The 26,109-nt window shown below is 48.7% G+C and overlaps 1 protein-coding gene across 3 annotated transcripts in view; it reads right to left on the bottom strand.

Annotated features, from left to right (window-relative positions):
- The window catches only part of LOC115149306 (membrane-associated phosphatidylinositol transfer protein 2), a 62,128-nt gene extending 41,215 nt beyond the window's left edge, over positions 1 to 20,913 (bottom strand). For all 3 annotated transcript variants that reach the window (XM_029692056.1, XM_029692058.1, XM_029692057.1), the window contains exons 1-3: positions 20,824 to 20,913; positions 4,013 to 4,227; positions 1,540 to 1,658 (exon numbers count right to left, since the gene is read on the bottom strand). In XM_029692056.1, the coding sequence (XP_029547916.1) occupies positions 1,540 to 1,658; positions 4,013 to 4,227; positions 20,824 to 20,901 (412 nt within the window). In that variant the 5' untranslated portion in view covers positions 20,902 to 20,913. The remainder of the gene's footprint in view (positions 1 to 1,539; positions 1,659 to 4,012; positions 4,228 to 20,823) is intronic.
- Positions 20,914 to 26,109: the final 5,196 nt, after the last annotated feature.

The raw sequence follows: 26,109 nt of genomic DNA, 5'->3' as shown, positions 1-26,109 counted from the left end.
TATACAGCTGGCTAGAAGCCACTAGAGGTCCCTGCTGTATACAGCTGGCTAGAGCCACTAGAGGTCCCTGCTGTATACAGCTGGCTAGGAGCCACTAGAGGTCCCTGCTGTATACAGCTGGCTAGGAGCCACTAGAGGTCCCTGCTGTATACAGCTGGCTAGAGCCACTAGAGGTCCCTGCTGTATACAGCTGGCTAGAAGCCACTAGAGGTCCCTGCTGTATACAGCTGGCTAGAGCCACTAGAGGTCCCTGCTGTATACAGCTGGTTAGAGCCACTAGAGGTCCCTGCTGTATACAGCTGGCTAGGAGCCACTAGAGGTCCCTGCTGTATACAGCTGGCTAGAAGCCACTAGAGGTCCCTGCTGTATACAGCTGGCTAGGAGCCACTAGAGGTCCCTGCTGTATACAGCTGGCTAGAGCCACTAGAGGTCCCTGCTGTATACAGCTGGCTAGGAGCCACTAGAGGTCCCTGCTGTATACAGCTGGCTAGAAGCCACTAGAGGTCCCTGCTGTATACAGCTGGCTAGAGCCACTAGAGGTCCCTGCTGTATACAGCTGGTTAGAGCCACTAGAGGTCCCTGCTGTATACAGCTGGCTAGGAGCCACTAGAGGTCCCTGCTGTATACAGCTGGCTAGGAGCAACTAGAGGTCCCTGCTGTATACAGCTGGCTAGAGCCACTAGAGGTCCCTGCTGTATACAGCTGGTTAGGAGCCACTAGAGGTCCCTGCTGTATACAGCTGGCTAGGAGCCACTAGAGGTCCCTGCTGTATACAGCTGGCTAGAAGCCACTAGAGGTCCCTGCTGTATACAGCTGGCTAGAAGCCACTAGAGGTCCCTGCTGTATACAGCTGGTTAGGAGCCACTAGAGGTCCCTGCTGTATACAGCTGGCTAGAAGCCACTAGAGGTCCCTGCTGTATACAGCTGGTTAGGAGCCACTAGAGGTCCCTGCTGTATACAGCTGGCTAGGAGCCACTAGAGGTCCCTGCTGTATACAGCTGGTTAGGAGCCACTAGAGGTCCCTGCTGTATACAGCTGGCTAGGAGCCACTAGAGGTCCCTGCTGTATACAGCTGGCTAGGAGCCACTAGAGGTCCCTGCTGTCTGAGTGTCACAGTCTGAGTGTCTCGCTACATATGTGTGTGTGTGTGTGTGTGTGTGTGTGTGTGTGTGTGTGTGTGTGTGTGTGTGTGTGGTTATGTAATCGTCCCCCTGCAGAGTCAGTCTGGGCCAGACAACACACACTGCACTGTGGGATTGGTGCAGTTTAAAGCCAGTCAGCAGCTCTCACACACAAACACACACAGAGAGAGAAAGACCAGCAGCAGCATAAGATGGAACTCACGCTGTCTGCATTTTAATGACCACAGTGTGTGTGTGTGTGTGTGTGTGTGTGTGTGTGTGTGTGTGTGTGTGTGTGTGTGTGTGTGTGTGTGTGTGAAACAGTGAATCACTGACTGCTCTCTGCTCTCCATGAAGCCAAGGCAGACAGACTGAGAACAGTACGCTTGAGAAGGCGAGGTGTGTGTGTATACCATACCTACAGTCCTCGCTCTTTTGTCTGCTGATGACAGATTGAAGCACTCTTGGGTCCCTGTGTCAGGTTTATAATACGTCTCAATGTCTATGGAGAACTTCTCTACGAATGGACAGGTATACCTGGAGAGAAAGAAAGGGAGAGAGGGAGAGAGGGAGAGAGGGAGAAAGGGAGAGTAAGCAAAGTAGTAAGAGGGGTTCTCCCCTCTTGGGGTGTTAGGAGCATGTCTCTTTCACATCTTGTCCTTGTGTAGGGGTGTAGGGTAGGGGTGTAAGGTAGGGGTGTAAGGTAGGGGTGTAAGGTAGGGGTGTGGGGTGTTGGGTAAGGGTGTAGGGTAGGGTGTAGGGTAGGGGGATAAGGTAGGGGTGTGGGGTAAGGGTGTAAGGTAGGGGTGTAAGGTAGGGGTGTGGGGTGTGGGGTAAGGGTGTAGTGTAGGGTGTAGGGTAGGGAGATAAGGTAGGGGTGTGAGGTAGGGTTGTGGGGTAAGGGTGTAGGGTATGGGTATAGGGTAGGGTTGTAAGGTAGGGGTGTGGGGTAAGGGTGTAAGGTAGGGGTGTAAGGTAGGGGTGTAGGGTAGGAGGGTAAGATAGGGATGTGGGGTAGGGATGTGGGGTAGGGGTGTAGGGTATGGGTATAGGGTAGGGTTGTAAGGTAGGGGTGTGGGGTAGGGGGATAAGGTAGGGGTGTAGGGTAGGAGGGTAAGGTAGGGGTGTAGGGTAGGGATGTAGGGTAGGGATGTGGGGTAGGGGTGTAGGGTAGGGGTGTAGGGTAGGGGTGTAGGGTAGGGGGATAAGGTAGGGGTGTGAGGTAGGGGTGTAGGGTAGGGTTGTAGGATAGGGATGTGGGGTAGGAGTCTAGGGTAGAAGGTGTAGGGTAGGGGGATAAGGTAGGAATGTGAGGTAGGGGTGTGGGGTAGGGATGTAAGGTTTGGGTATAGGGTAGGGTTGTAAGGTAGGGGTGTGGGGTAGGGATGTAGGGTAGGGGTGTAAGGTAGGGGTGTAAGGTAGGGGTGTAGGGTAGGGGTGTAGGGTAAGGGGATAAGGTAGGGGTGTAAGGTAGGGGTGTAGGGTAGGGGTGTAGGGTAGGGGTGTAGGGTAGGGGTGTGGGGTAAGGGTGTAAGGTAGGGATGTGGGGTAGGGATGTGGGGTAAAGAGGTAGGGTAGGGGTATAGGGTAGGGGTGTAGGGTAGGGGTATAGGGTAGGGGTGTAGGGTAGGGGTATAGGGTAGGGGTGTAAGGTAGGGATGTGGGGTAGGGATGTGGGGTAGGGGTGTGAGATAGGGGTGTAGGGTAGGGGTGTAGGGTATGGATATAGGGTAGGGTTGTAAGGTAGGGGTGTAAGGTAGGGGGGGTGTGGGGTAAGGGTGTAGGGTAGGGTGTAGGGTAGGGAGATAAGGTAGGGGTGTGAGGTAGGGATGTGGGGTAGGGCTGTGGGGTAGGGCTGTAGGGTATGGGTGTAAGGTAGGGGTGTAAGGTAGGGGTGTGGGGTAAGGGTGTAGGGTAGGGGGGAAAGGTAGGGATGTGGGGTAGGGATGTGGGGTAGGGGTGTAGGGTATGGGTATAGGGTAGGGTTGTAAGGTAGGGGTGTGGGGTAAGGGTGTAAGGTAGGGGTGTAGGGTAGGGATGTAGGGTAGGGATGTGGGGTAGGGATGTAGGGTAGGGGTGTAGGGTAGGGGGATAAGGTAGGGGTGTGAGGTAGGGGTGTGGGGTAGGGGTGTAGGGTATGGGTATAGGGTAGGGTTGTAAGGTAGGGGTGTGGGGTAAGGGTGTAAGGTAGGGGTGTAGGGTAGGGATGTAGGGTAGGGGTGTGGGGTAGGGATGTAGGGTAGGGGTGTAGGGTAGGGGGATAAGGTAGGGGTGTGAGGTAGGGGTGTGGGGTAGGGGTGTAGGGTATGGGTATAGGGTAGGGGTGTAAGGTAGAGATGTGGGGTAGGGATGTGGGGTAGGGGTGTGAGATAGGGGTGTAGGGTAGGGTGTAAGGGTAGGGGTGTAGGGTGGGGTGAAGGGCGACATTGAGGGCTTCCACCATTTTAATGTAATCAACTGGGTGGGACTTCCAACTTCATTGACTGATCCCTCCTGGTAAGGTAGGGATGCACAACTCCCGGCCTCAGGGCCACAAAGTGATATGTGTGTACTGATGTAAGGGTGTGTGGGTTGATGTAAGGGTGTGTGTGTTTATGTAAGGGTGTATTGATGTAAGGGTGTATTGATGTAAGGGTGTGTTGATGTAAGGGTGTGTTGATGTAAGGGTGTATTGATGTAAGGGTGTATTGATGTAAGGGTGTGTTGATGTAAGGGTGTACTGATGTAAGGGTGTATTGATGTAAGGGTGTATTGATGTAAGGGTGTGTTGATGTAAGGGTGTATTGATGTAAGGGTGTGTTGATGTAAGGGTGTGTTGATGTAAGGGTGTGTTGATGTAAGGGTGTGTGTTGATGCATACTGTATTACTACCTGCGTGTCTTCCCTCTCACCGTGTGCGTGTGTATGGGTAGGCGTTCCAGGACTCCTCCTCCACGCGTAGAGCAGCCTGAGGCAGGATGGAGCAGAACCATGAGGGGATGTGTTTCCCGATGTGGTACACCTTCTGTGTGTACTGACCCGACCCGCCTGGACCATCCTCATACGGCTTGTTCTCTAGGATCTCTACCCCACTACCCTCACCACAACTCTCCTCTCGGCTCTTCTTCTGCAAGAGGAGGGGAGAGAGGAAGAAGGGGGAGAGTCAGGGCCTGCTTTTCAGCTGAACAGTTTGCAGCGTACACATACGCACACACACACACACGCACGCACAAACACACACACTAACACACACAGACATACAAAGAGTTAGGGTTCAAGACTTTAGCCTCGGCTCAAAGTTTAATGTAGTATAATCACAAAGGTGACCAAAGTGCTGAGATCGGAGAACAATTTCAAAAAATTCCCCTCTCCAAAATATTCCCCTCTTCAAATTTATACCTCCCCCCTTTTCTCCCTCCCTCCCTCTCTCCTCTTCCTCTCTCCCTCCCTCCTCCTCTTCCTCTCGCTAAGCAGTCCTGGCATTCTGGTGATGTATTACCTTTCATCTTTTCCCATAGAGAAGGAGGAGGAGAGAGGGAGGGAGAAAGAGAGAGAGAAAGGAGGAGAGAGGGAGGAGAGAGGGAGGAGAGAGGGATGGTGGAAGTCCTAGTCTGCTGCTGCAGTGTACTGACTGCTACTGCAGTAATCAATAGGCTGCACATTGATTATCATGCACCTTTCTCTTCCACTACCTACTAGCACTGGTACATGTCTCAGCTGCTACCAGGCCGCGCGCGTGTGCGTGTGTGCGTGTGTGCGTGTGTGTGTGTGTGTGCGTGTGTGCGTGTGTGTGTGTTCTCATGTGTGTGTGTGCTCATGTGTGCGTGTGCTCGTGTGTGTGTGAGCAGATTTTAACACCGCTCCTCTCATTCCCTATGGCACTCATATCCAAAGCGATTTACAGTGCATTCATCTTAAGATAGCTAGGTGAGACAACCACATATCACAGTCATAAGTACATTTACTTTTTCCTCAATAAAGTCAGAGCTAGTAAGGGGGGAAATTCAAGAGCGAGGGCTATTTTTGTGTGGGGGGGGTGACAATGGGGTGTGAGGGGGGCGCTGTGGGATTATTTAAGATACTCTTTTAAGAGTTAGGGTTTTAGATGTTTTCAGAAGATGGGCAGGGACTCCTCTGTCCTAGCTTCAGGGAGAAGCTGGTTCCACCATTGGGGTGTCAGGACAGAGAAGAGCTTGGACTGGGCTGAGCGGGAGCTGCCCTCCCGTAGGAGTGGGATGGCCAAGAGACCAGAGCTGGCAGAACGGAGTGAGGGGTTGAGGTGTAGGGTTTGAGTATAGCCTGAAGGTAGGGAGGGGCAGTCCCCCTTGCTGCTTCGTAGGCAAGTACCCTGCTCTTGTAGTGGATGTGAGCTTCGACTGGAAGCCAGTGGAGTGTGCAGAGGAGCGGGGTGACATGGAAGAACTTGGGAAGGTTGAACATCAGGCAGGCTGCAGAATTCTGGAAACGTTGTATGGGTTTGATGTTACAAGCGGGGAGCCCAGCCAACAGTGAGATGCAGTTGTCCAAATGGGAGATGACAAGTCCCTGGATTAGTACCGGCGCCGCTTCCTGTGTGAGGTAGGGTCGCACTATATGGATGTTGTAGAACATGAACCTGCAGGAGCTAGTCACTGCTTTGACATTTGCAGAGAACAACAGGGATGCCACGCCACTCCAGAGACACCATGGAGTTGTCAACCGTGATGTAGAGGTCTTGTAGCGGGCAGGCCTTCCCCCGGGAGGAAGAGCAGCTCCGTCTTGTCGAGGTTGAGCTTGAGGTGGTGGAACGATATCCAAGCTGAGATATTTGCCAGGCACGCAGAGATGCATGTCGCCACCTGGGTGTCAGAAGGGGTGAAGGAGAAAAGTAGTTGAGTATCATCCGCATAGCAATGATAGACGAGACCATGTGATGATATGACGGAGCCGAGTGACTTGTTGTATAGAGAGAAGAGGAGAGGGCCTAGAACCGAGCTCTAGGGAGTATGTCGTGCAGACACAGATCCTCTCCATGTCACCAGGTAGGATGGTTCACGGTGTCGAAGGCAGGGGATAGATCTAGGAGGATGAGAACAGAGGAGTGAGAATCAGCTTTGGCAGTGCGGAGAGCCTCCGTGACACAGAGAAGAGCAGTCTCTGGTAGACTAGGAGACAGATGGCGGACCCTGTAAATAAGCCCAGTGTATTATTCTGCTCCTGTGGGGGAGGTATGGAGGATTAGATACACAGTAACACGCCACTCTTACTAAAAGGCTTTCTCTGAGACCACAGGGCTGCTTCTGAAATGACACCCTGTTCCATATCTAGTGCATTGCTTTTGATGGGTCCTGGACAAAAGTAGTGCACTATGTAGGGAATAGGGTGCCATTTGGGAGACACAGGGATCTGATAAAGCACCAGAAGTGAGAAGGCACGATACCGCTGTCAACCTGGGAATCTGTAGCAGAAGGATCCTTTTCATGTCTGATTAATCCAACTGAAGCTGGGTTACCCATCACGCGGTCATATTCAGCTTAAGACCCTTACTTGATACAATACGTGCTTTGAGCATAAGAAAAGCACTATAAAAAATGGTCATCATTATAAGAAATAGTGGAGTGTAACAGAGACACACTGCAGAATGAGGGTCCCACATAAGTCCCACTATTACCATGTAGCCGCCAGGTTTCCCAAATGGCACCCTATTTCCTAAATAGTACACTATTTTTGTAAAAGTAGTGCTCTGTATAGGGAATAGGGTGCCATTTGGGATGCATCCTTTCTCTCATTCTGTAGATATGAGATGGGTTTTAGGGAGCGGTGAGAAGTGAAGGTCGTAAGAGGCAGTGGAAATTGCAGTAATTTAGCAGGTAATCTAGTTTAGGAGCAGAGGCCTTACATTATCCTCCCCACCCCTCTGAAGGGCTCTACTACAGGGAACAGAGAGCATTAGCTGCTTAATATGATAAACTCAGAGAGTATGAAGGCTCGGTTAGGGAGTCAATCATTATACTGTACAGTGTAATGGCACTTTAATAAGGAAATGTTAGATACTATTAAGACAGCTCAAAGGGAGACATTTAATGCTGGAACATACATACATGCATGTACACACACACACACACACACACACACACAGACACACACACACACACACACACACACACACACACACACACACACACACACACACACACACACACAAACAGTTCCAGCGCTGTATTGAGAACGACGTCTGCGGCGGTATCTGCTCACACTGCAGGAGCAGCACACCAGGTGACATCACGCCTGCCCTGACACACACAATCGCCCCCACACACACACCTACCCACATACATACACACACCCTGTGAGGACGAGAGAGAGAGAGGGAGAGAGAGAGAGAGAGAGAGAGAGAGAGAGAGAGAGAGAGAGAGAGAGAGAGAGAGAGAGAGAGAGAGAGAAAGAAGAGAGAAAGAGAGAGAGAGAGAGAGAGAGAGAGAGAGAGAAAGAGAGAGAGAGAGAGAGAGAAAGAGAAAGAGAGAGAGATCTGGACCAGAAGAGTGCTAACAGGGAAAAACAGGACAGAAAGTGGGAGATTGATGAAGAGCCCAAGAAACTAAGAGTGTGTCTAGGCGGGGTACATCTATTCGCATATATTTGAAAATACTAAAATACACAGATATTGAATATTGAAATACTACATGCATCTGATCCCAGGTCTAACCCTAACCCAGGTTTGGTCCTATAGGGGTATTTGAAATTATGTTTTTTGAAATAGTTTCGGCCATTTACTGTATATGAAGTTATTGGAAAATGCATTAAAATACTTCAAGTAGAAATAGCTGATTTGTTCCCATTATAAAAAAATATTCAAATACACAGAAAAACGTATTTAAATAACAAATAATTAAATACGCATGTATTTGACCCAGGTCTGCTCCTCTCGTCTTCTCTCCTCGTCTTCTCTTTGAAAAAGGAGGATAGGTGGAAAAAAGCTACATGTTGGAAGCCTACTAGGAATCTGCTTCCACCTGTCCTGCAGTTTGACAACAGTGAAGGGGAAGAAGGAGAGTTGAGAAGAGGAAGCCACTGTAAACTACTGAGATGCACCAAGTCTGTTAAATAGTGCTTGTAAGAGTAAAGAAAGACAGAGAAGTGTTGAAAGAGAGAAACATTGAACAGAGAATCTCAGCTTGAAGATTGAATGTTTTGTGCTGAGAGGAAGAGTGAAGCCCAGTCACCAAGGACCAAAAGACGACGAGAAAAATAAGAAATAAACAACAAAAAGAAAATGGAAAAAGTCTAGGGAGACAAAAGAGAGTTCCTTGGTTACAGAATCTGAGCCTGAGGACATGCATGGAGGGACAGGGAGGGTCAGCCTGGGGGAAAAAGAAAAGAAAGGACTAAAATTACTAAATGGAAAAGAAAGAAAGAAAGAAAGAAAGAAAGAGAATGGGAAGAGAAATGAATGTGTGCAAGTAATGGTGGCAGCATGCTGTGTAGGGCTGGGAGCTGAGAGGGCTGAGGTCTGATGTAGGGCTGGGAGCTGAGAGGGCTGAGGTCTGATGTAGGGCTGGGAGCTGAGAGGGCTGAGGTCTGATGTAGGGCTGGGAGCTGAGAGGGCTGAGGTCTGATGTAGGGCTGGGAGCTGAGAGGGCTGAGGTCTGATGTAGGGCTGGGAGCTGAGAGGGCTGAGGTCTGATGTAGGGCTGAGAGCTGAGAGGGCTGAGGTCTGATGTAGGGCTGGGAGCTGAGAGGGCTGAGGTCTGATGTAGGGCTGGGAGCTGAGAGGGCTGAGGTCTGATGTAGGGCTGGGAGCTGAGAGGGCTGAGGTCTGATGTAGGGCTGGGAGCTGAGAGGGCTGAGGTCTGATGTAGGGCTGAGAGCTGAGAGGGCTGAGGTCTGATGTAGGGCTGGGAGCTGAGAGGACTGAGGTCTGATGTAGGGCTGGGAGCTGAGAGGGCTGAGGTCTGATGTAGGGCTGGGAGCTGAGAGGGCTGAGGTCTGATGTAGGGCTGGGAGCTGAGAGGGCTGAGGTCTGATGTAGGGCTGGGAGCTGAGAGGACTGAGGTCTGATGTAGGGCTGGGAGCTGAGAGGGCTGAGGTCTGATGTAGGGCTGGGAGCTGAGAGGGCTGAGGTCTGATGTAGGGCTGGGAGCTGAGAGGGCTGAGGTCTGATGTAGGGCTGGGAGCTGAGAGGGCTGAGGTCTGATGTAGGGCTGGGAGCTGAGAGGGACTGAGGTCTGATGTAGGGCTGGGAGCTGAGAGGGCTGAGGTCTGATGTAGGGCTGGGAGCTGAGAGGGCTGAGGTCTGATGTAGGGCTGGGAGCTGAGAGGGCTGAGGTCTGATGTAGGGCTGGGAGCTGAGAGGGCTGAGGTCTGATGTAGGGCTGGGAGCTGAGAGGGCTGAGGTCTGATGTAGGGCTGGGAGCTGAGAGGGCTGAGGTCTGATGTAGGGCTGGGAGCTGAGAGGGCTGAGGTCTGATGTAGGGCTGGGAGCTGAGAGGGCTGAGGTCTGATGTAGGGCTGGGAGCTGAGAGGGCTGAGGTCTGATGTAGGGCTGGGAGCTGAGAGGGCTGAGGTCTGATGTAGGGCTGGGAGCTGAGAGGGCTGAGGTCTGATGTAGGGCTGGGAGCTGAGAGGGCTGAGGTCTGATGTAGGGCTGGGAGCTGAGAGGGCTGAGGTCTGATGTAGGGCTGAGAGCTGAGAGGGCTGAGGTCTGATGTAGGGCTGGGAGCTGAGAGGGCTGAGGTCTGATGTAGGGCTGGGAGCTGAGAGGGCTGAGGTCTGATGTAGGGCTGGGAGCTGAGAGGGCTGAGGTCTGATGTAGGGCTGGGAGCTGAGAGGGCTGAGGTCTGATGTAGGGCTGGGAGCTGAGAGGGCTGAGGTCTGATGTAGGGCTGGGAGCTGAGAGGGCTGAGGTCTGATGTAGGGCTGGGAGCTGAGAGGGCTGAGGTCTGATGTAGGGCTGAGAGCTGAGAGGGCTGAGGTCTGATGTAGGGCTGGGAGCTGAGAGGGCTGAGGTCTGATGTAGGGCTGGGAGCTGAGAGGGCTGAGGTCTGATGTAGGGCTGAGAGCTGAGAGGGCTGAGGTCTGATGTAGGGCTGGGAGCTGAGAGGGCTGAGGTCTGATGTAGGGCTGAGAGCTGAGAGGGCTGAGGTCTGATGTAGGGCTGAGAGCTGAGAGGGCTGAGGTCTGATGTAGGGCTGGGAGCTGAGAGGGCTGAGGTCTGATGTAGGGCTGGGAGCTGAGAGGGCTGAGGTCTGATGTAGGGCTGGGAGCTGAGAGGGCTGAGGTCTGATGTAGGGCTGGGAGCTGAGAGGACTGAGGTCTGATGTAGGGCTGGGAGCTGAGAGGGCTGAGGTCTGATGTAGGGCTGGGAGCTGAGAGGGCTGAGGTCTGATGTAGGGCTGAGAGCTGAGAGGGCTGAGGTCTGATGTAGAGCTGGGAGCTGAGAGGGCTGAGGTCTGATGTAGGGCTGAGAGCTGAGAGGACTGAGGTCTGATGTAGGGCTGGGAGCTGAGAGGACTGAGGTCTGATGTAGGGCTGGGAGCTGAGAGGGCTGAGGTCTGATGTAGGGCTGGGAGCTGAGAGGACTGAGGTCTGATGTAGGGCTGGGAGCTGAGAGGACTGAGGTCTGATGTAGGGCTGGGAGCTGAGAGGGCTGAGGTCTGATGTAGGGCTGAGAGCTGAGAGGGCTGAGGTCTGATGTAGGGCTGGGAGCTGAGAGGGCTGAGGTCTGATGTAGGGCTGAGAGCTGAGAGGGCTGAGGTCTGATGTAGGGCTGGGAGCTGAGAGGGCTGAGGTCTGATGTAGGGCTGAGAGCTGAGAGGGCTGAGGTCTGATGTAGGGCTGAGAGCTGAGAGGGCTGAGGTCTGATGTAGGGCTGGGAGCTGAGAGGGCTGAGGTCTGATGTAGGGCTGGGAGCTGAGAGGACTGAGGTCTGATGTAGGGCTGGGAGCTGAGAGGGCTGAGGTCTGATGTAGGGCTGGGAGCTGAGAGGGCTGAGGTCTGATGTAGGGCTGAGAGCTGAGAGGGCTGAGGTCTGATGTAGGGCTGGGAGCTGAGAGGGCTGAGGTCTGATGTAGGGCTGAGAGCTGAGAGGACTGAGGTCTGATGTAGGGCTGGGAGCTGAGAGGACTGAGGTCTGATGTAGGGCTGGGAGCTGAGAGGGCTGAGGTCTGATGTAGGGCTGGGAGCTGAGAGGACTGAGGTCTGATGTAGGGCTGGGAGCTGAGAGGACTGAGGTCTGATGTAGGGCTGGGAGCTGAGAGGGCTGAGGTCTGATGTAGGGCTGAGAGCTGAGAGGGCTGAGGTCTGATGTAGGGCTGGGAGCTGAGAGGACTGAGGTCTGATGTAGGGCTGGGAGCTGAGAGGGCTGAGGTCTGATGTAGGGCTGGGAGCTGAGAGGACTGAGGTCTGATGTAGGGCTGGGAGCTGAGAGGGCTGAGGTCTGATGTAGGGCTGAGAGCTGAGAGGGCTGAGGTCTGATGTAGGGCTGAGAGCTGAGAGGGCTGAGGTCTGATGTAGGGCTGGGAGCTGAGAGGGCTGAGGTCTGATGTAGGGCTGGGAGCTGAGAGGACTGAGGTCTGATGTAGGGCTGGGAGCTGAGAGGGCTGAGGTCTGATGTAGGGCTGGGAGCTGAGAGGGCTGAGGTCTGATGTAGGGCTGAGAGCTGAGAGGGCTGAGGTCTGATGTAGAGCTGGGAGCTGAGAGGGCTGAGGTCTGATGTAGGGCTGAGAGCTGAGAGGACTGAGGTCTGATGTAGGGCTGGGAGCTGAGAGGACTGAGGTCTGATGTAGGGCTGGGAGCTGAGAGGGCTGAGGTCTGATGTAGGGCTGGGAGCTGAGAGGACTGAGGTCTGATGTAGGGCTGGGAGCTGAGAGGACTGAGGTCTGATGTAGGGCTGGGAGCTGAGAGGGCTGAGGTCTGATGTAGGGCTGAGAGCTGAGAGGGCTGAGGTCTGATGTAGGGCTGGGAGCTGAGAGGGCTGAGGTCTGATGTAGGGCTGAGAGCTGAGAGGGCTGAGGTCTGATGTAGGGCTGGGAGCTGAGAGGGCTGAGGTCTGATGTAGGGCTGAGAGCTGAGAGGGCTGAGGTCTGATGTAGGGCTGAGAGCTGAGAGGGCTGAGGTCTGATGTAGGGCTGGGAGCTGAGAGGGCTGAGGTCTGATGTAGGGCTGGGAGCTGAGAGGGCTGAGGTCTGATGTAGGGCTGGGAGCTGAGAGGGCTGAGGTCTGATGTAGGGCTGGGAGCTGAGAGGGCTGAGGTCTGATGTAGGGCTGAGAGCTGAGAGGGCTGAGGTCTGATGTAGAGCTGGGAGCTGAGAGGGCTGAGGTCTGATGTAGGGCTGAGAGCTGAGAGGACTGAGGTCTGATGTAGGGCTGGGAGCTGAGAGGACTGAGGTCTGATGTAGGGCTGGGAGCTGAGAGGGCTGAGGTCTGATGTAGGGCTGGGAGCTGAGAGGACTGAGGTCTGATGTAGGGCTGGGAGCTGAGAGGACTGAGGTCTGATGTAGGGCTGGGAGCTGAGAGGGCTGAGGTCTGATGTAGGGCTGAGAGCTGAGAGGGCTGAGGTCTGATGTAGGGCTGGGAGCTGAGAGGACTGAGGTCTGATGTAGGGCTGGGAGCTGAGAGGGCTGAGGTCTGATGTAGGGCTGGGAGCTGAGAGGACTGAGGTCTGATGTAGGGCTGGGAGCTGAGAGGGCTGAGGTCTGATGTAGGGCTGGGAGCTGAGAGGGCTGAGGTCTGATGTAGGGCTGGGAGCTGAGAGGGCTGAGGTCTGATGTAGGGCTGAGAGCTGAGAGGGCTGAGGTCTGATGTAGGGCTGAGAGCTGAGAGGGCTGAGGTCTGATGTAGGGCTGGGAGCTGAGAGGGCTGAGGTCTGATGTAGGGCTGGGAGCTGAGAGGACTGAGGTCTGATGTAGTGCTGGGAGCTGAGAGGGCTGAGGTCTGATGTAGGGCTGGGAGCTGAGAGGGCTGAGGTCTGATGTAGGGCTGAGAGCTGAGAGGGCTGAGGTCTGATGTAGGGCTGAGAGCTGAGAGGGCTGAGGTCTGATGTAGAGCTGGGAGCTGAGAGGGCTGAGGTCTGATGTAGAGCTGGGAGCTGAGAGGGCTGAGGTCTGATGTAGGGCTGAGAGCTGAGAGGGCTGAGGTCTGATGTAGGGCTGGGAGCTGAGAGGGCTGAGGTCTGATGTAGGGCTGGGAGCTGAGAGGGCTGAGGTCTGATGTAGGGCTGGGAGCTGAGAGTGCTGAGGTCTGATGTTGGGCTGGGAGCTGAGAGGGCTGAGGTCTGTTGTAGGGCTGGGAGCTGAGAGGACTGAGGTCTGATGTAGGGCTGGGAGCTGAGAGGGCTGAGGTCTGATGTAGGGCTGGGAGCTGAGAGGGCTGAGGTCTGATGTAGGGCTGGGAGCTGAGAGGACTGAGGTCTGATGTAGGGCTGGGAGCTGAGAGGGCTGAGGTCTGATGTAGGGCTGGGAGCTGAGAGGGCTGAGGTCTGATGTAGGGCTGGGAGCTGAGAGGGCTGAGGTCTGATGTAGGGCTGAGAGCTGAGAGGGCTGAGGTCTGATGTAGGGCTGGGAGCTGAGAGGGCTGAGGTCTGATGTAGGGCTGGGAGCTGAGAGGGCTGAGGTCTGATGTAGGGCTGGGAGCTGAGAGGGCTGAGGTCTGATGTAGGGCTGAGAGCTGAGAGGGCTGAGGTCTGATGTAGGGCTGAGAGCTGAGAGGGCTGAGGTCTGATGTAGGGCTGGGAGCTGAGAGGGCTGAGGTCTGATGTAGGGCTGGGAGCTGAGAGGACTGAGGTCTGATGTAGGGCTGAGAGCTGAGAGGGCTGAGGTCTGATGTAGGGCTGGGAGCTGAGAGGGCTGAGGTCTGATGTAGGGCTGGGAGCTGAGAGGGCTGAGGTCTGATGTAGGGCTGAGAGCTGAGAGGGCTGAGGTCTGATGTAGGGCTGGGAGCTGAGAGGGCTGAGGTCTGATGTAGGGCTGGGAGCTGAGAGGGCTGAGGTCTGATGTAGGGCTGGGAGCTGAGAGTGCTGAGGTCTGATGTTGGGCTGGGAGCTGAGAGGGCTGAGGTCTGATGTAGGGCTGGGAGCTGAGAGGACTGAGGTCTGATGTAGGGCTGGGAGCTGAGAGGGCTGAGGTCTGATGTAGGGCTGGGAGCTGAGAGGGTTGAGGTCTGATGTAGGGCTGAGAGCTGAGAGGGCTGAGGTCTGATGTAGGGCTGGGAGCTGAGAGTGCTGAGGTCTGATGTTGGGCTGGGAGCTGAGAGGGCTGAGGTCTGATGTAGGGCTGGGAGCTGAGAGGGCTGAGGTCTGATGTAGGGCTGAGAGCTGAGAGGGCTGAGGTCTGATGTAGGGCTGGGAGCTGAGAGGGCTGAGGTCTGATGTAGGGCTGGGAGCTGAGAGGGCTGAGGTCTGATGTAGGGCTGAGAGCTGAGAGGGCTGAGGTCTGATGTAGGGCTGAGAGCTGAGAGGGCTGAGGTCTGATGTAGGGCTGAGAGCTGAGAGGGCTGAGGTCTGATGTAGGGCTGGGAGCTGAGAGGGCTGAGGTCTGATGTAGGGCTGGGAGCTGAGAGTGCTGAGGTCTGATGTAGGGCTGAGAGCTGAGAGGGCTGAGGTCTGATGTAGGGCTGGGAGCTGAGAGGGCTGAGGTCTGATGTAGGGCTGGGAGCTGAGAGGGCAGCAGGGACTCAGAGCGTCATAGAAATAGTAATGTATTGGCCTGAATCATTTATATGATACGTCAAGGTTAGCAAACACACACACACCGACAGACACACACACACACACAGCAAAAACTCTGGTTTTCAAGGTCTACACTGCTGAGTCTCTTCCAGCCTCTTCTAGCCTACTTCAGCCTAAGGAAACCAGGGGTGTTTGGGCCTAGTATGTGACCAATAAGTGGCAGTAATGTATGAATACGTACGAAGGATATACAGTACAGTATATGAAGCACAGTCCACATTGCAGCCCTGCAGTCTTTCACATGGACATACTGATTAGGATCAGCATGAGGTGGCTCTCCTTCAGCTGCATCATTTGTCCAAGCTTTTCTCCCAGTGTTTTGTCTCTAATTTGGTGTTATGACGTCTCAGTATAGCATACACACACAGGAAGACACCCTATCCAATCGAAAGGATAACAAAATCAGCAGCATAACGTTGTTATGGAAACACTGGCTGTATCATCGTGACTTCTCCTCATTCTCCGTTTCTCTCCATCTCAATGCCTTCCTCTGCCTCTCTCTTTCTCTGTCTTTCTCTCTTTCTCTGCCTCTTTCTTTCTCTGTCTCTATCTTCCTCTGTCTCTCTCTTCCTCTGCCAGTCTCTCTTTCTGTTTGTCTTCCCCCAACTCTCCTCCCTCTCTACCTGCTCCCCAATCCTCCTCCCTCTCTACCTGCTACCCCAATCCTCCTCCCTCTATATCTGCTCCCCCAATCCTCCTCCCTCTATATCTGCTCCCCCAATCCTCCTCCCTCTCTACCTGCTACCCCAATCCTCCTCCCTCTATATCTGCTCCCTTCTCCATCTCCTTCCTGCAACTCTACTCTCTCTCCCTCAAGTCATTATTTCTCACTACAAACAAATGATGGCAGACACTGCCATGCTGCTGTTGATGACATCTGATGGATAGAGAGACGGAGTGTGTGTGGGTAAGGTTTACTACGTTTACATTAACAAAGTATATACTGTATGTTTTTTATTGTCACAGACACCAGATAGGTGCAGTGTTGTTTTACAGGGTCAGCCATAGTAGTACGGTGCCCCTGGAGCAAATTAGGATTAAGTGTGTTGCTCAAGGGCATATCAACAGATTTTTCATCTTGCCGACTTGGTTATTCAAAACGTCAACCTTTTGGTTGGAGCTGCATCAAGTGTTGGTCTAGCAGACTGTGTTTACTACATTAGGGGTCACCAGGTGACCTAATCACCCATAATCCTGTAGGATTATGTCCTGGGGTCACTCACTGTCCTAGGTAAGATTTGCTCTTGAGGAGTAGTAACAGTAACATAGTTCCGTTCCATTCATATTGTCCACAACAACAGCGTGCCAATGCATTTCTCCACTACACCCAGAATTTGGTTTTATTTGTGTGTGTGTTTGTGTGTGTTTTGTCTCAATAAAACATGGTCCATAAGCATATGGAGAGTCAGCTGGCCTGAGACAGCTCACATTAACCTAGTGACCTGAACTATAAGACATGAACTCAACCTAACACCATGTTACACACACACACACACACACATACACAAAAACAAGCAAGAACGCACAAACACACACACAGCTCAATTCACCACCTATTATCCAGGGTCAGTAGGGCTCTTGGGTCATGGGTACAATCTACTGACTCTGACCTAGACCTCTGTTTTAGGATGGTGTTATATCCCATATATGCTACGTGACGCACCGTGTGCAATATGAAGAGTTTTATTTCAAAACACTATTTATCCATTTTCAGAAATGTTGGTAAATTAGCTTTTACTGTTTAAAGAAATCATGAAAGAGATTGGTGTGTTTTTTCACTATTGTCACGTCCTGACCAGTAAAAGGGTCATTTTGTTATTGTAGTTGGTCAGGACGTGGCAGGGGTGTGTTTGTTTTGTGTGTTTCGGGGTTTTTGGTTTATGTTCTATGTTTTCTATTTCTATGTGGGTTTTCAAGTTTGTCTATTTCTATGTCAGTTTTGGGAACGACCTCCAATTAGAAGCAGCTGGTTGTCGTTGCTTCTAATTGGAGGTCATATTTAAGTGGGTTTATTTTCCTCTTGTGTTTGTGGGTGGTTGTTTCTTTGAATAGCCTTACAGGACTGTCGTGCGGTTTCTTGTTTTGTTTAGTGTTCACGTATAAGTATGGACACTTACCATGCTGCGTGTTGGTCCGATATTTCTTACTCCTCAGAAGACGAAGATTATGACAACTATCTAATCATTGCATGGGGTTGTTCAATGACAGACATGTATTTGTTTAAAATCTATCACTTGATGATTTCATTTCAGAGAGACAAATAATCATGTTTTTTTGCAAAATGCTATATATCCACCTAACTCTCAGAGAAATAAAAAGTATTGCTAGGTTTTACACAGTCAAATGTAACAAATTATTCAATTTTTAATAAAGAGCTCTACAAATGACACATTTGTGACATTAATATTTAATTATGTATACTGTACCAGTAAAGTTTGGACACACCTACTCATTCAAGGGTTTTTCTTTATTTTTACTATTTTGTACATTGTAGAATAACAGTGAAGACATCAAAACTATGAAATAACACATATGGAATCATGTAGTAACCAAAAAAGTGTTAAACAAATCTAAATATATTTTAGATTCTCCAAAGTAGCCAGCCTTTGCCTTGATGACAGCTTTGCACACTCTTGGCATTCTCTCAACCAGCATCTTAAGGAATGCTTTTCCAAGTCTTGAAGGAGTTTCCACATATGCTGAGCACTTGTTGGCTGCTTTTCCTTCACTCTGCGGTCCAAACCATCTCAATTGGGTTGAGGTCACGTGACTGAGGTGGCCAGGTCATCTGATGCAGCACTCCATCACTCTCCTTCTTGTTCAAATAGCCCTTACACAGGCTGGAGGTGTGTTTTGGGTCAATGTCCTGTTAAAAAACAAATGATAGTCCCACTAAGCGCAAACCAGATGGGATGGTGTATTGCTGCAGAATGCAGTGGCAGCCATGCTGGTTAAGTGTGCCTTGAATTCTGAATAAATCACTGACAGTGTCACCAGCAAAGCACCCCACAATATCACACCTCCTCCTCCATGCTTCACGGTGGAAACCACACATGCAGAGATCATCCGTTCACCTACTCGGCGTCTCACAAAGACACGGTAGTAAGAACCAAAAATCTCACATTTGGACTCATCAGACCAAAGGACAGATTTCCACCGGTTTAATGTCCATTGCTCGTGTTTCTTGGCCCAAGCAAGTCTCTTATTCTTATTGGTGTCCTTTAGTAGTGGTTTCTTTGCAGAAATTCGACCATGAAGGCCTGATGCACGCAGTCTCCTCTGAACAGTTGATGTTAAGATGTGGCTGCTACTTGAACTCTGTGAAGCATTTATTTGGGCTGCAATCTGAGGTGTAGTTAACTCTAATTAACTTATCCTCTGCAGCAGAGTTAACTCTGGGTCTTCCTTTCCTGTGGCGGTCCTCATGAGAGCCAGTTTCATCATAGCGCTTGATGGTTTTTGCGACTGCACTTTGAAACTTTCAAAGTTCTTGCCATTTTCCAGATTGACTGACCTTCATGTCTTAACCTGTTTGGGATAGGGGGCAGTATTGAGAATTTTGGAAAAAATATGTGCCCATTTTTAACTGCCTCCTACACCAACTCAGAAGCTAGAATATGCATATTATTGTTCAGGTTTGGATAGAAAACACCCTAAAGTTTCTAAAACTGTTTGAATGGTGTCTGTGAGTATAACAGAACTCCTATGGCAGGCAAAAACCTGACAAGGTTTCATGCAGGAAGTGGCCTGTCTGACAAGGAGTCGTGCGTCTTGAATCTGTTTATTGAAAAGTAAGGATCTTAGCTGTAACGTGACAATTCCCAGGGCTCCAATAGGCTCTCAGAACCCGCGAAAAACCTGAAGGTTGACGAGGCAGCCTCAGGCTGAAACACATTATCGCCTTTGGTAAGTGGCGGATCAGAGGACCATTGAATGAGGCGCGTGCACGATTCGCCCCCGGTGAGAAATTTAATTCGGCTGTTTAGGCTCATTGCAGATTCCCGGTCGGAATATTATCGCTTTTCTACGAGATAAATGGCATAAAAAATGGTTTTAAACAGCGGTTGACATGCTTCGAAGTACGGTAATGGAATATTTAGACATTTTTTGTCACGCCAATGCGCCATGTGCGAGACCGTGATGTAGCATTCTGATAGTGTCTAGAACTCACGAACAAAACGTCGCTGTTTGGATATAACGATGGATTATTTGGGACCAAACCTACATTTGTTATTGAAGTAGAAGTCCTGGCAGTGTATTCTGACGAAGAACAAGCAAGGTAAGAACATTTTTCTTATAGGATATGTGATTTTGGTGGAGGCTGACCTGGGTGGGTGTCTAAATAGCTAGCCCTGTGATGCCGGGCTATGTACTTAGATTATTGCAAAATGTGCTTCATCCGAAAAGCTATTTTAAAATCGGACATATCGAGTGCATAGAGGAGTAATGTATCTATAATTCTTAAAATAATTGTTATGCTTTTTGTGAACGTTTATCGTGAGTAATTTAGCAAACTGTTAGTAAATTCCCCGGAAGTTTGCGGGGGGTATGCTTTTTCTGAACGTCACATGCTAATGTAAAAAGCTGGTTTTTGATATAAATATGAACTTGATTGAACAGACATGCATGTATTGTATAACATAATGTCCTAGGTGTGTCATCTGATGAAGATCATAAAAGGTTAGTGCTGCATTTAGCTGTGGTTTGGGTTTATGTGACATGATATGCTAGCTTGAAAAATGGGTGTCTGATTATTTCTGGCTGGGTACTCTGCTGACATAATCTAATGTTTTGCTTTCGCTGTAAAGCCTTTTTGAAATTGGACAGTGTGGTTAGATTAACGAGATTCTTGTCTTTAAATAGCTGTAAAATAGTCATATGTTTGAGAAATTGAAGTAATAGTATTTCAAACGATTCAAAAATCGCGCCACTGGATTGAAGTGGCTGTTACGTAGGTGGGACGAATTCGTCCCACATGCGCCAGAGAGGTTAAAGTAAGTAAAGCTGTTCTAACCATAATATGGACTTGGTCTGTATACCACCCCTAACTTGTCACAACACAACTGATTGTCTCAAACGCATAAAGAAGGAAAGAAATTCCACATAGGAACTTTTAACAAGGCACACTTGTTAATAATTGAAATGCATTCTAGGTGACTACCTCATGAAGCTGGTTGAGAGAATGCCAAGAGTGTGCAAAGCTATCATCAAGGCAAAGAGTGGCTACCTTGAAGAATCTCAAATATAAAATATATTTTGATTTGTTTAACACTTTTTTGGTTACTACATGATTCCATATGTGTTATTTCCTGTTTTTGATGTCTTCATTATTATTCTACAACGCAGAAAATAGTAAAAATAAAGAAAAACCCTGGAATGAGTAGGTGTGTCCAAACTTTTGAATGGTACTGTATATAAATTTTTTAATTCAATACAGTCATTTGAGATCTGTATGTGAAACATTTATATTTGACATTTTAGTCATTTAGCAGATGCTCTTATCTAGAGCAACTTACAGTAAGTGCATTCATCTTAAGATAGCTAGGTGAGACGATCACATGTCACAGTCAAATACACAGGAAACCAACATTCCATTCCAGCTAAACAATGGATATATAGTGTTTTGTAAAAAAAAACACATTTTCATACACATCTAAAATCTATTACTTAAAAATCTGTGAACAGATATATTTTACACACACATGAAGGTGCTCATAAGCAATCATTTCTGATGAAAAGACATGTGAAAAATGTGTGGATATACACTGTAGTGTTTTGGAAATAAACTCTTCATATGTTGTATTGCATGCTGTGTGTTAGCCATGCTATGCTAGGTAATGTATTCTGCCTGCTGTGTGTTAGCCATGCTATGCTAGGTAATGTATTCTGCCTGCTGTGTGTTAGCCATGCTATGCTAGGTAATGTATTCTGTATGATGCATGCTAGCCATGCAATGCTATGCTACATACATGTATTCCGTGTGTTGTATTTCAGTATGTATGCTAGCCAGTAGTCACCCACCTGGATCATGTAGAGCTGGGCGATGCGGTACTCTTCCACGCTCATAGGCATGGGGATCCGGTACTCCTTGATCAGCATGGTAGCTAGGTGGTGGGGGGGCACAGGGGGGCAGGGGGGGGGCAGAGGGTCCTCTCAACGAGCCGCTCTACCCAAGCAGCAGCAGCATCAAACAGCCGGGATGGAACACATTACGGTTCAGACCTGTAGGTGAACAGAAGAGACACATACCTGAGTTAACACTGGGTGAGCGGAAACGCGTATCATGTAATACTTGATTGGGTCAAGTCAATGTGGTGAGAACGATCAGTAGTCTTAGAAGATGTCTGTGTGATGACACACGCATGCAAGGGTAAGACTATGAAGACTACAAAAAAAACTTCCCTGAACCAACACTTGCTCTTGACTCCCCCCTTTAAAGATCTGACTTTGCTGATAGCTACTTTATTGAGGAAAGTGTATTCACTATGCCTGTGATATGTACCTGTCCCACCTAGCTATCTTAAGATGAATGCACTAGCTGTAAATCGCTCTGGATAAGAGCATCTGCTAAATGACTAAAATGTAAAAAACTGTACTGCTAATCTTGACAAGAGAGATTTACATCATAAGTGAATACAAAACTGAATAACATTATCACATATTTTGTATCTTACTTAACTAGGCAAGTCAGTTAAGAACAAATTGTTATTTTCAATAACTGCCTCGGGACAGACATTGCCTTATTCAGGGGCAGAACGACAGATTTTTACCTTGTCAGCTCAGAGATTTGTTCTTGCAACCTTTTGGTTCCTAGTCCAACGTTCTAAACACTAGGCTACCCGCCTCCCCATATAAAACCTTAATCCAGTCAAGACAACACTTCTTCTCCAAATCCTGTGTGTGTATGTCCTCAGTCAACGTTCAGCCCTGCACCAGATATATCAAAACCTTTACTTACATTTCATTTATTATTTATTACAAGTCATTACACGCTATATCCAGGTACATCCAACGTTCCAGCAACTTCCCAGTAACGTCCAAACTAAATCCCAAAAGTCAAAAGTCTCTATTCACTGTAGAGGAAATGTCAGTCTGCTAACAACGTGATTCCACCATCAGCAAGTCCCAGGCATCAAGCATAAACATCCAGTCAACATCCAACCAATCCAATCAAAGTCACGCCGAAACAAAGTCCAAACAACGTTTCCTCCAGTAGACAGTAGAAGTCTGATCAAGCGACAAGGCAGCATGACAACACAGACAGACAGACAGACAGACAGACAGACAGACAGACAGACAGACAGACAGACAGACAGACAGACAGACAGACAGACAGACAGACAGACAGACAGACAGACAGACAGACAGACAGACAGACAGACAGACAGACAGACAGACAGACAGACAGGGATGAGTTTAGGACGTCACATGACTGAGGGAGCTTAGTGTAAGAGGGATTAAATACGAGGCATCACACAACTCTGTCCTGTTTTTATTTTACAGGGACATTGCACATTAATCAACATTAATATTACAGTAATGCAACCTCCATGTAAATGTGTCAGGGTTACCCAAGAGCTCATTTGCACCTGTAGTCCCTGGGCAGGTAAGGGCTGCCCAGGGACTACAGCCACAATGCAAATACAAATACTCTCTAAAAACAATACAAAATAAAATATTTCTTTGTCTCTCTGTCTCCATTTCGCTTCCCTCTGCCTCCCCCCCCCTATCTGCTTCCCCCAACCCTCCCCTCTCTCTCCCAAGTCATTATTTCTCACTACAAACAAATGATGGCAGACACTGCCATGCTGCTGTTGATGACATTGGCAGCTCAGCTGTGACACTACCCTGATGGATAGAGAGATGGAGTGTGTGTGGGTAAGGTTTACTACGTTTACATTAACAAAGTATATACTGTATGTTTTTATTGTCACAGACACCAGATAGGTGCAGTGTTGTTTTACAGGGTCAGCCATAGTAGTACGGTGCCCCTGGAGCAAATTAGGATTAAGTGTGTTGCTCAAGGGCATATCAACAGATTTTTCATCTTGCCGACTTGGTTATTCAAAACGTCAACCTTTTGGTTGGAGCTGCATCAAGTGTTGGTCTAGCAGACTGTGTTTACTACATTAGGGGTCACCAGGTGACCTAATCACCCATAATCCTGTAGGATTATGTCCTGTGGTCACATCACTGTCCTAGGTAAGATTTGCTCTTGAGGAGTAGTAACAGTAACATAGTTCCGTTCCATTCATATTGTCCACAACAACAGCGTGCCAATGCTTTTCTCCACTACACCCAGAATTTGGTTTTATTTGTGTGTGTGTGTGCGTGTGTGTGAGAGAGAGAAACAAGGGAGGGAATAAGAGGGAGGGGGGGAATTAGAGGGAGAGATGGGAGAGAGGGGGTGGAAGGCTGCCTGAGGGGGAGAGCATGTATGTGAGGACCTATGCAGACAGAGAGAGAGCGCTAGAGAGATAGAGATAGATAGGGAGGGAGAGAGAGAGGTAAAGAACTAGAGATAGATGGGGAGAGAGAGAGAGAGATAAAGAAAGAAAGAAAGAAAGAAAGAAAGAAAGAAAGAGAGAGAAAGAGAAAGAGGGAGAGTAGAGTTTAACAGGTGGTCTGGGATTAAGACTGGGTGTATAGAGCATTCTGGATACTAAGAATGTCATAGTGTACGTCAATGGCTTAAAATTATTGCCGTCCAAAGAATGCATCAGCCTTTGTCGTTGGCTTAACCTCTACGGGCTAGGGGGCAGCATTGAGAATTTTGGAAAAAATATGTGCCCATTTTTAACTGCCTCCTACACCAACTCAGAAGCTAGAATATGCATATTATTGTTCAGGTTTGGATAGAAAACACCCTAAAGTTTCTAAAACTGTTTGAATGGTGTCTGTGAGTATAACAGAACTCCTATGGCAGGCAAAAACCTGAGAAGGTTTCATGCAGGAAGTACCCTGTCTGACAAGGTGTTGTTGTTCTTGCTTTTGTTTATTGAAGAGTCAGGATCTTAGCTGTAACGTGACAATTCCTAGGGCTCCAATAGGCTCTCAGAACCCGGGAAAAACCTGAACGATGACGAGGCAGCCTCAGGCTGAAACACATTATCGCCTTTTCCAAGTGTCCCATTAGGTGACAATAGAATTAGGCGCGTGCGTGATTAGCCCCCGTGGAGTATTTTCATTCGGCTGTTTAGCTAATTGCAGATTCCCGGTCGGAATATTATCGCTTTTCTACGAGATAAATGGCATAAAAATTGATTTTAAACAGCGGTTGACATGCTTCGAAATACGGTAATGGAATATTTAGAAATTTTTTGTCACGTTCTGCGCCATGCGCGCGACCGTGATTTAGCATTCTGATAGTGTCTAGAACGCACGAACAAAACGTCGCTGATGGAACATAACGATGGATTATTTGGGACCAAACCTACATTTGTTATTGAAGTAGAAGACCTGGGAGTGCATTCTGACGAAGAACAGGAAAGGTAAGACCATTTTTCTTATAGGAAATATGATTTTGGTGAAGGCTAAACTGGTTGGGTGTCTAAATAGCTAGCCCGTGATGGCTGGGCTATGTACTTAGAATATTGCAAAATGTGCTTCATCCGAAAAGCTATTTTAAAATCGGACATATCGAGTGCATAGAGGAGTAATGTATCTATAATTCTTAAAATAATTGTTATGCTTTTTGTGAATGTTTATCGTGAGTCATTTAGCAAACTGTTAGTAAATTCCCCGGAAGTTTGCGGGGGGTATGCTTTTTCTGAACGTCACATGCTAATGTAAAAAGCTGGTTTTTGATATAAATATGAATTTGATTGAACAGACATGCATGTATTGTATAACATAATGTCCTAGGTGTGTCATCTGATGAAGATCATAAAAGGTTAGTGCTGCATTTAGCTGTGGTTTGGGTTTTTGTGACATTATATGCTAGCTTGAAAAATGGGTGTCTGATTATTTCTGGCTGGGCACTCTCCTGACATAATCTAATGTTTTGCTTTCGCTGTAAAGCCTTTTTGAAATCGGACAGTGTGGTTAGATTAACGAGAGTCTTGTCTTTAAATAGCTGTAAAATAGTCATATGTTTGAGAAATTGAAGTAATAGTATTTCAAACGTTTCAAATATCGCGCCACTGGATTCAACTGGCTGTTACGTAGGTGGGACGAATTCGTCCCGCCGGTCCCATAGAGGTTAACAGGATTCGCCCCTCCCCAAGATTGTTTCATGTCATTGGCTAAAAACGATTCCACAGCCCAACAATGTGATACGTCATTGGTTTAAAATGATTCCTATTACAGTTAATTATGAGAGCTGCTGCTCTAACATAGGTTAAATTTGATAACACACACACACGCACAAACACACAGCTTCACACACACACACACACGCGCACACTATTATATTTTGTCAATAACAGCTGGTGCACGATGTCTAATATTAAAAAAGTCTCAAGGTATTGCTCGCCTGAGGTAGAGTACCTCATGATAAGCTGTAGACCACACTATCTACCAAGAGAGTTCTTGTCTATATTATTCGTAGCTGTCTATTTAACACCACAAACCGATGCTGGCACTAAGACTGCACTCAATGAGCTGTATAAGGCGATAAGCAAACAAGAAAATGCTCATACAGAAGCGGCGCTCCTAGTGGCCGGGGACTTTAATGCAGGCAAACTTAAATCTGTTTTACCTCATTTCTACCAACATGTCACACGTGCAACCAGAGGGAAAAAACTCTAGACCACCTTTACTCCACACACAGAGAAACATACAAAGCTCTTCCTCGCCGATTAATTAGGGCCGATTTCAATTTTTTATTACAATCGGTATTTTTGGACACCGATTGTTTGTTTTTTTACACCTTTATTTAACTAGGCAAGTCAGTTAAGAACACATTCTTATTTTCAATGACAGTCTAGGAACGGTAGGTTAACTGCCTTGTTCAGGGGCAGAACGACAGATTTTTACCTTGTCAGCTCAGGGATTCGAGCCACCTACCTCTCAATTACTAACCCAATGCTCTAACCACTAGGCTACCTGCCACCCCGATACTGGGTGGGGTGAATATATATTATATGACATACATGATTTTTTGTATAGTAGCCTCCAGAAAAGTGTGTTAAATCATTTCTAACTTGTTAACATTTTCTGCTAGTTCGTTTTTGCAACCATGTGGGTTTTTGCTTGCTTGAGCCTGATGACTGAGGAGTGTTAATTCACCTGTTTCCATACATGTTTCATTTGAAAACATGCATCTTACAAAGGAGTTGTTTAATCTAACTGCTTAACTATTTATCT

Source organism: Salmo trutta, chromosome 15 (assembly GCF_901001165.1).
Source record: "Salmo trutta chromosome 15, fSalTru1.1, whole genome shotgun sequence".
In the NCBI taxonomy this organism is placed as follows: Eukaryota; Metazoa; Chordata; class Actinopteri; order Salmoniformes; family Salmonidae; genus Salmo; species Salmo trutta.
This window is presented reverse-complemented; position numbering and strand designations above follow the sequence as displayed.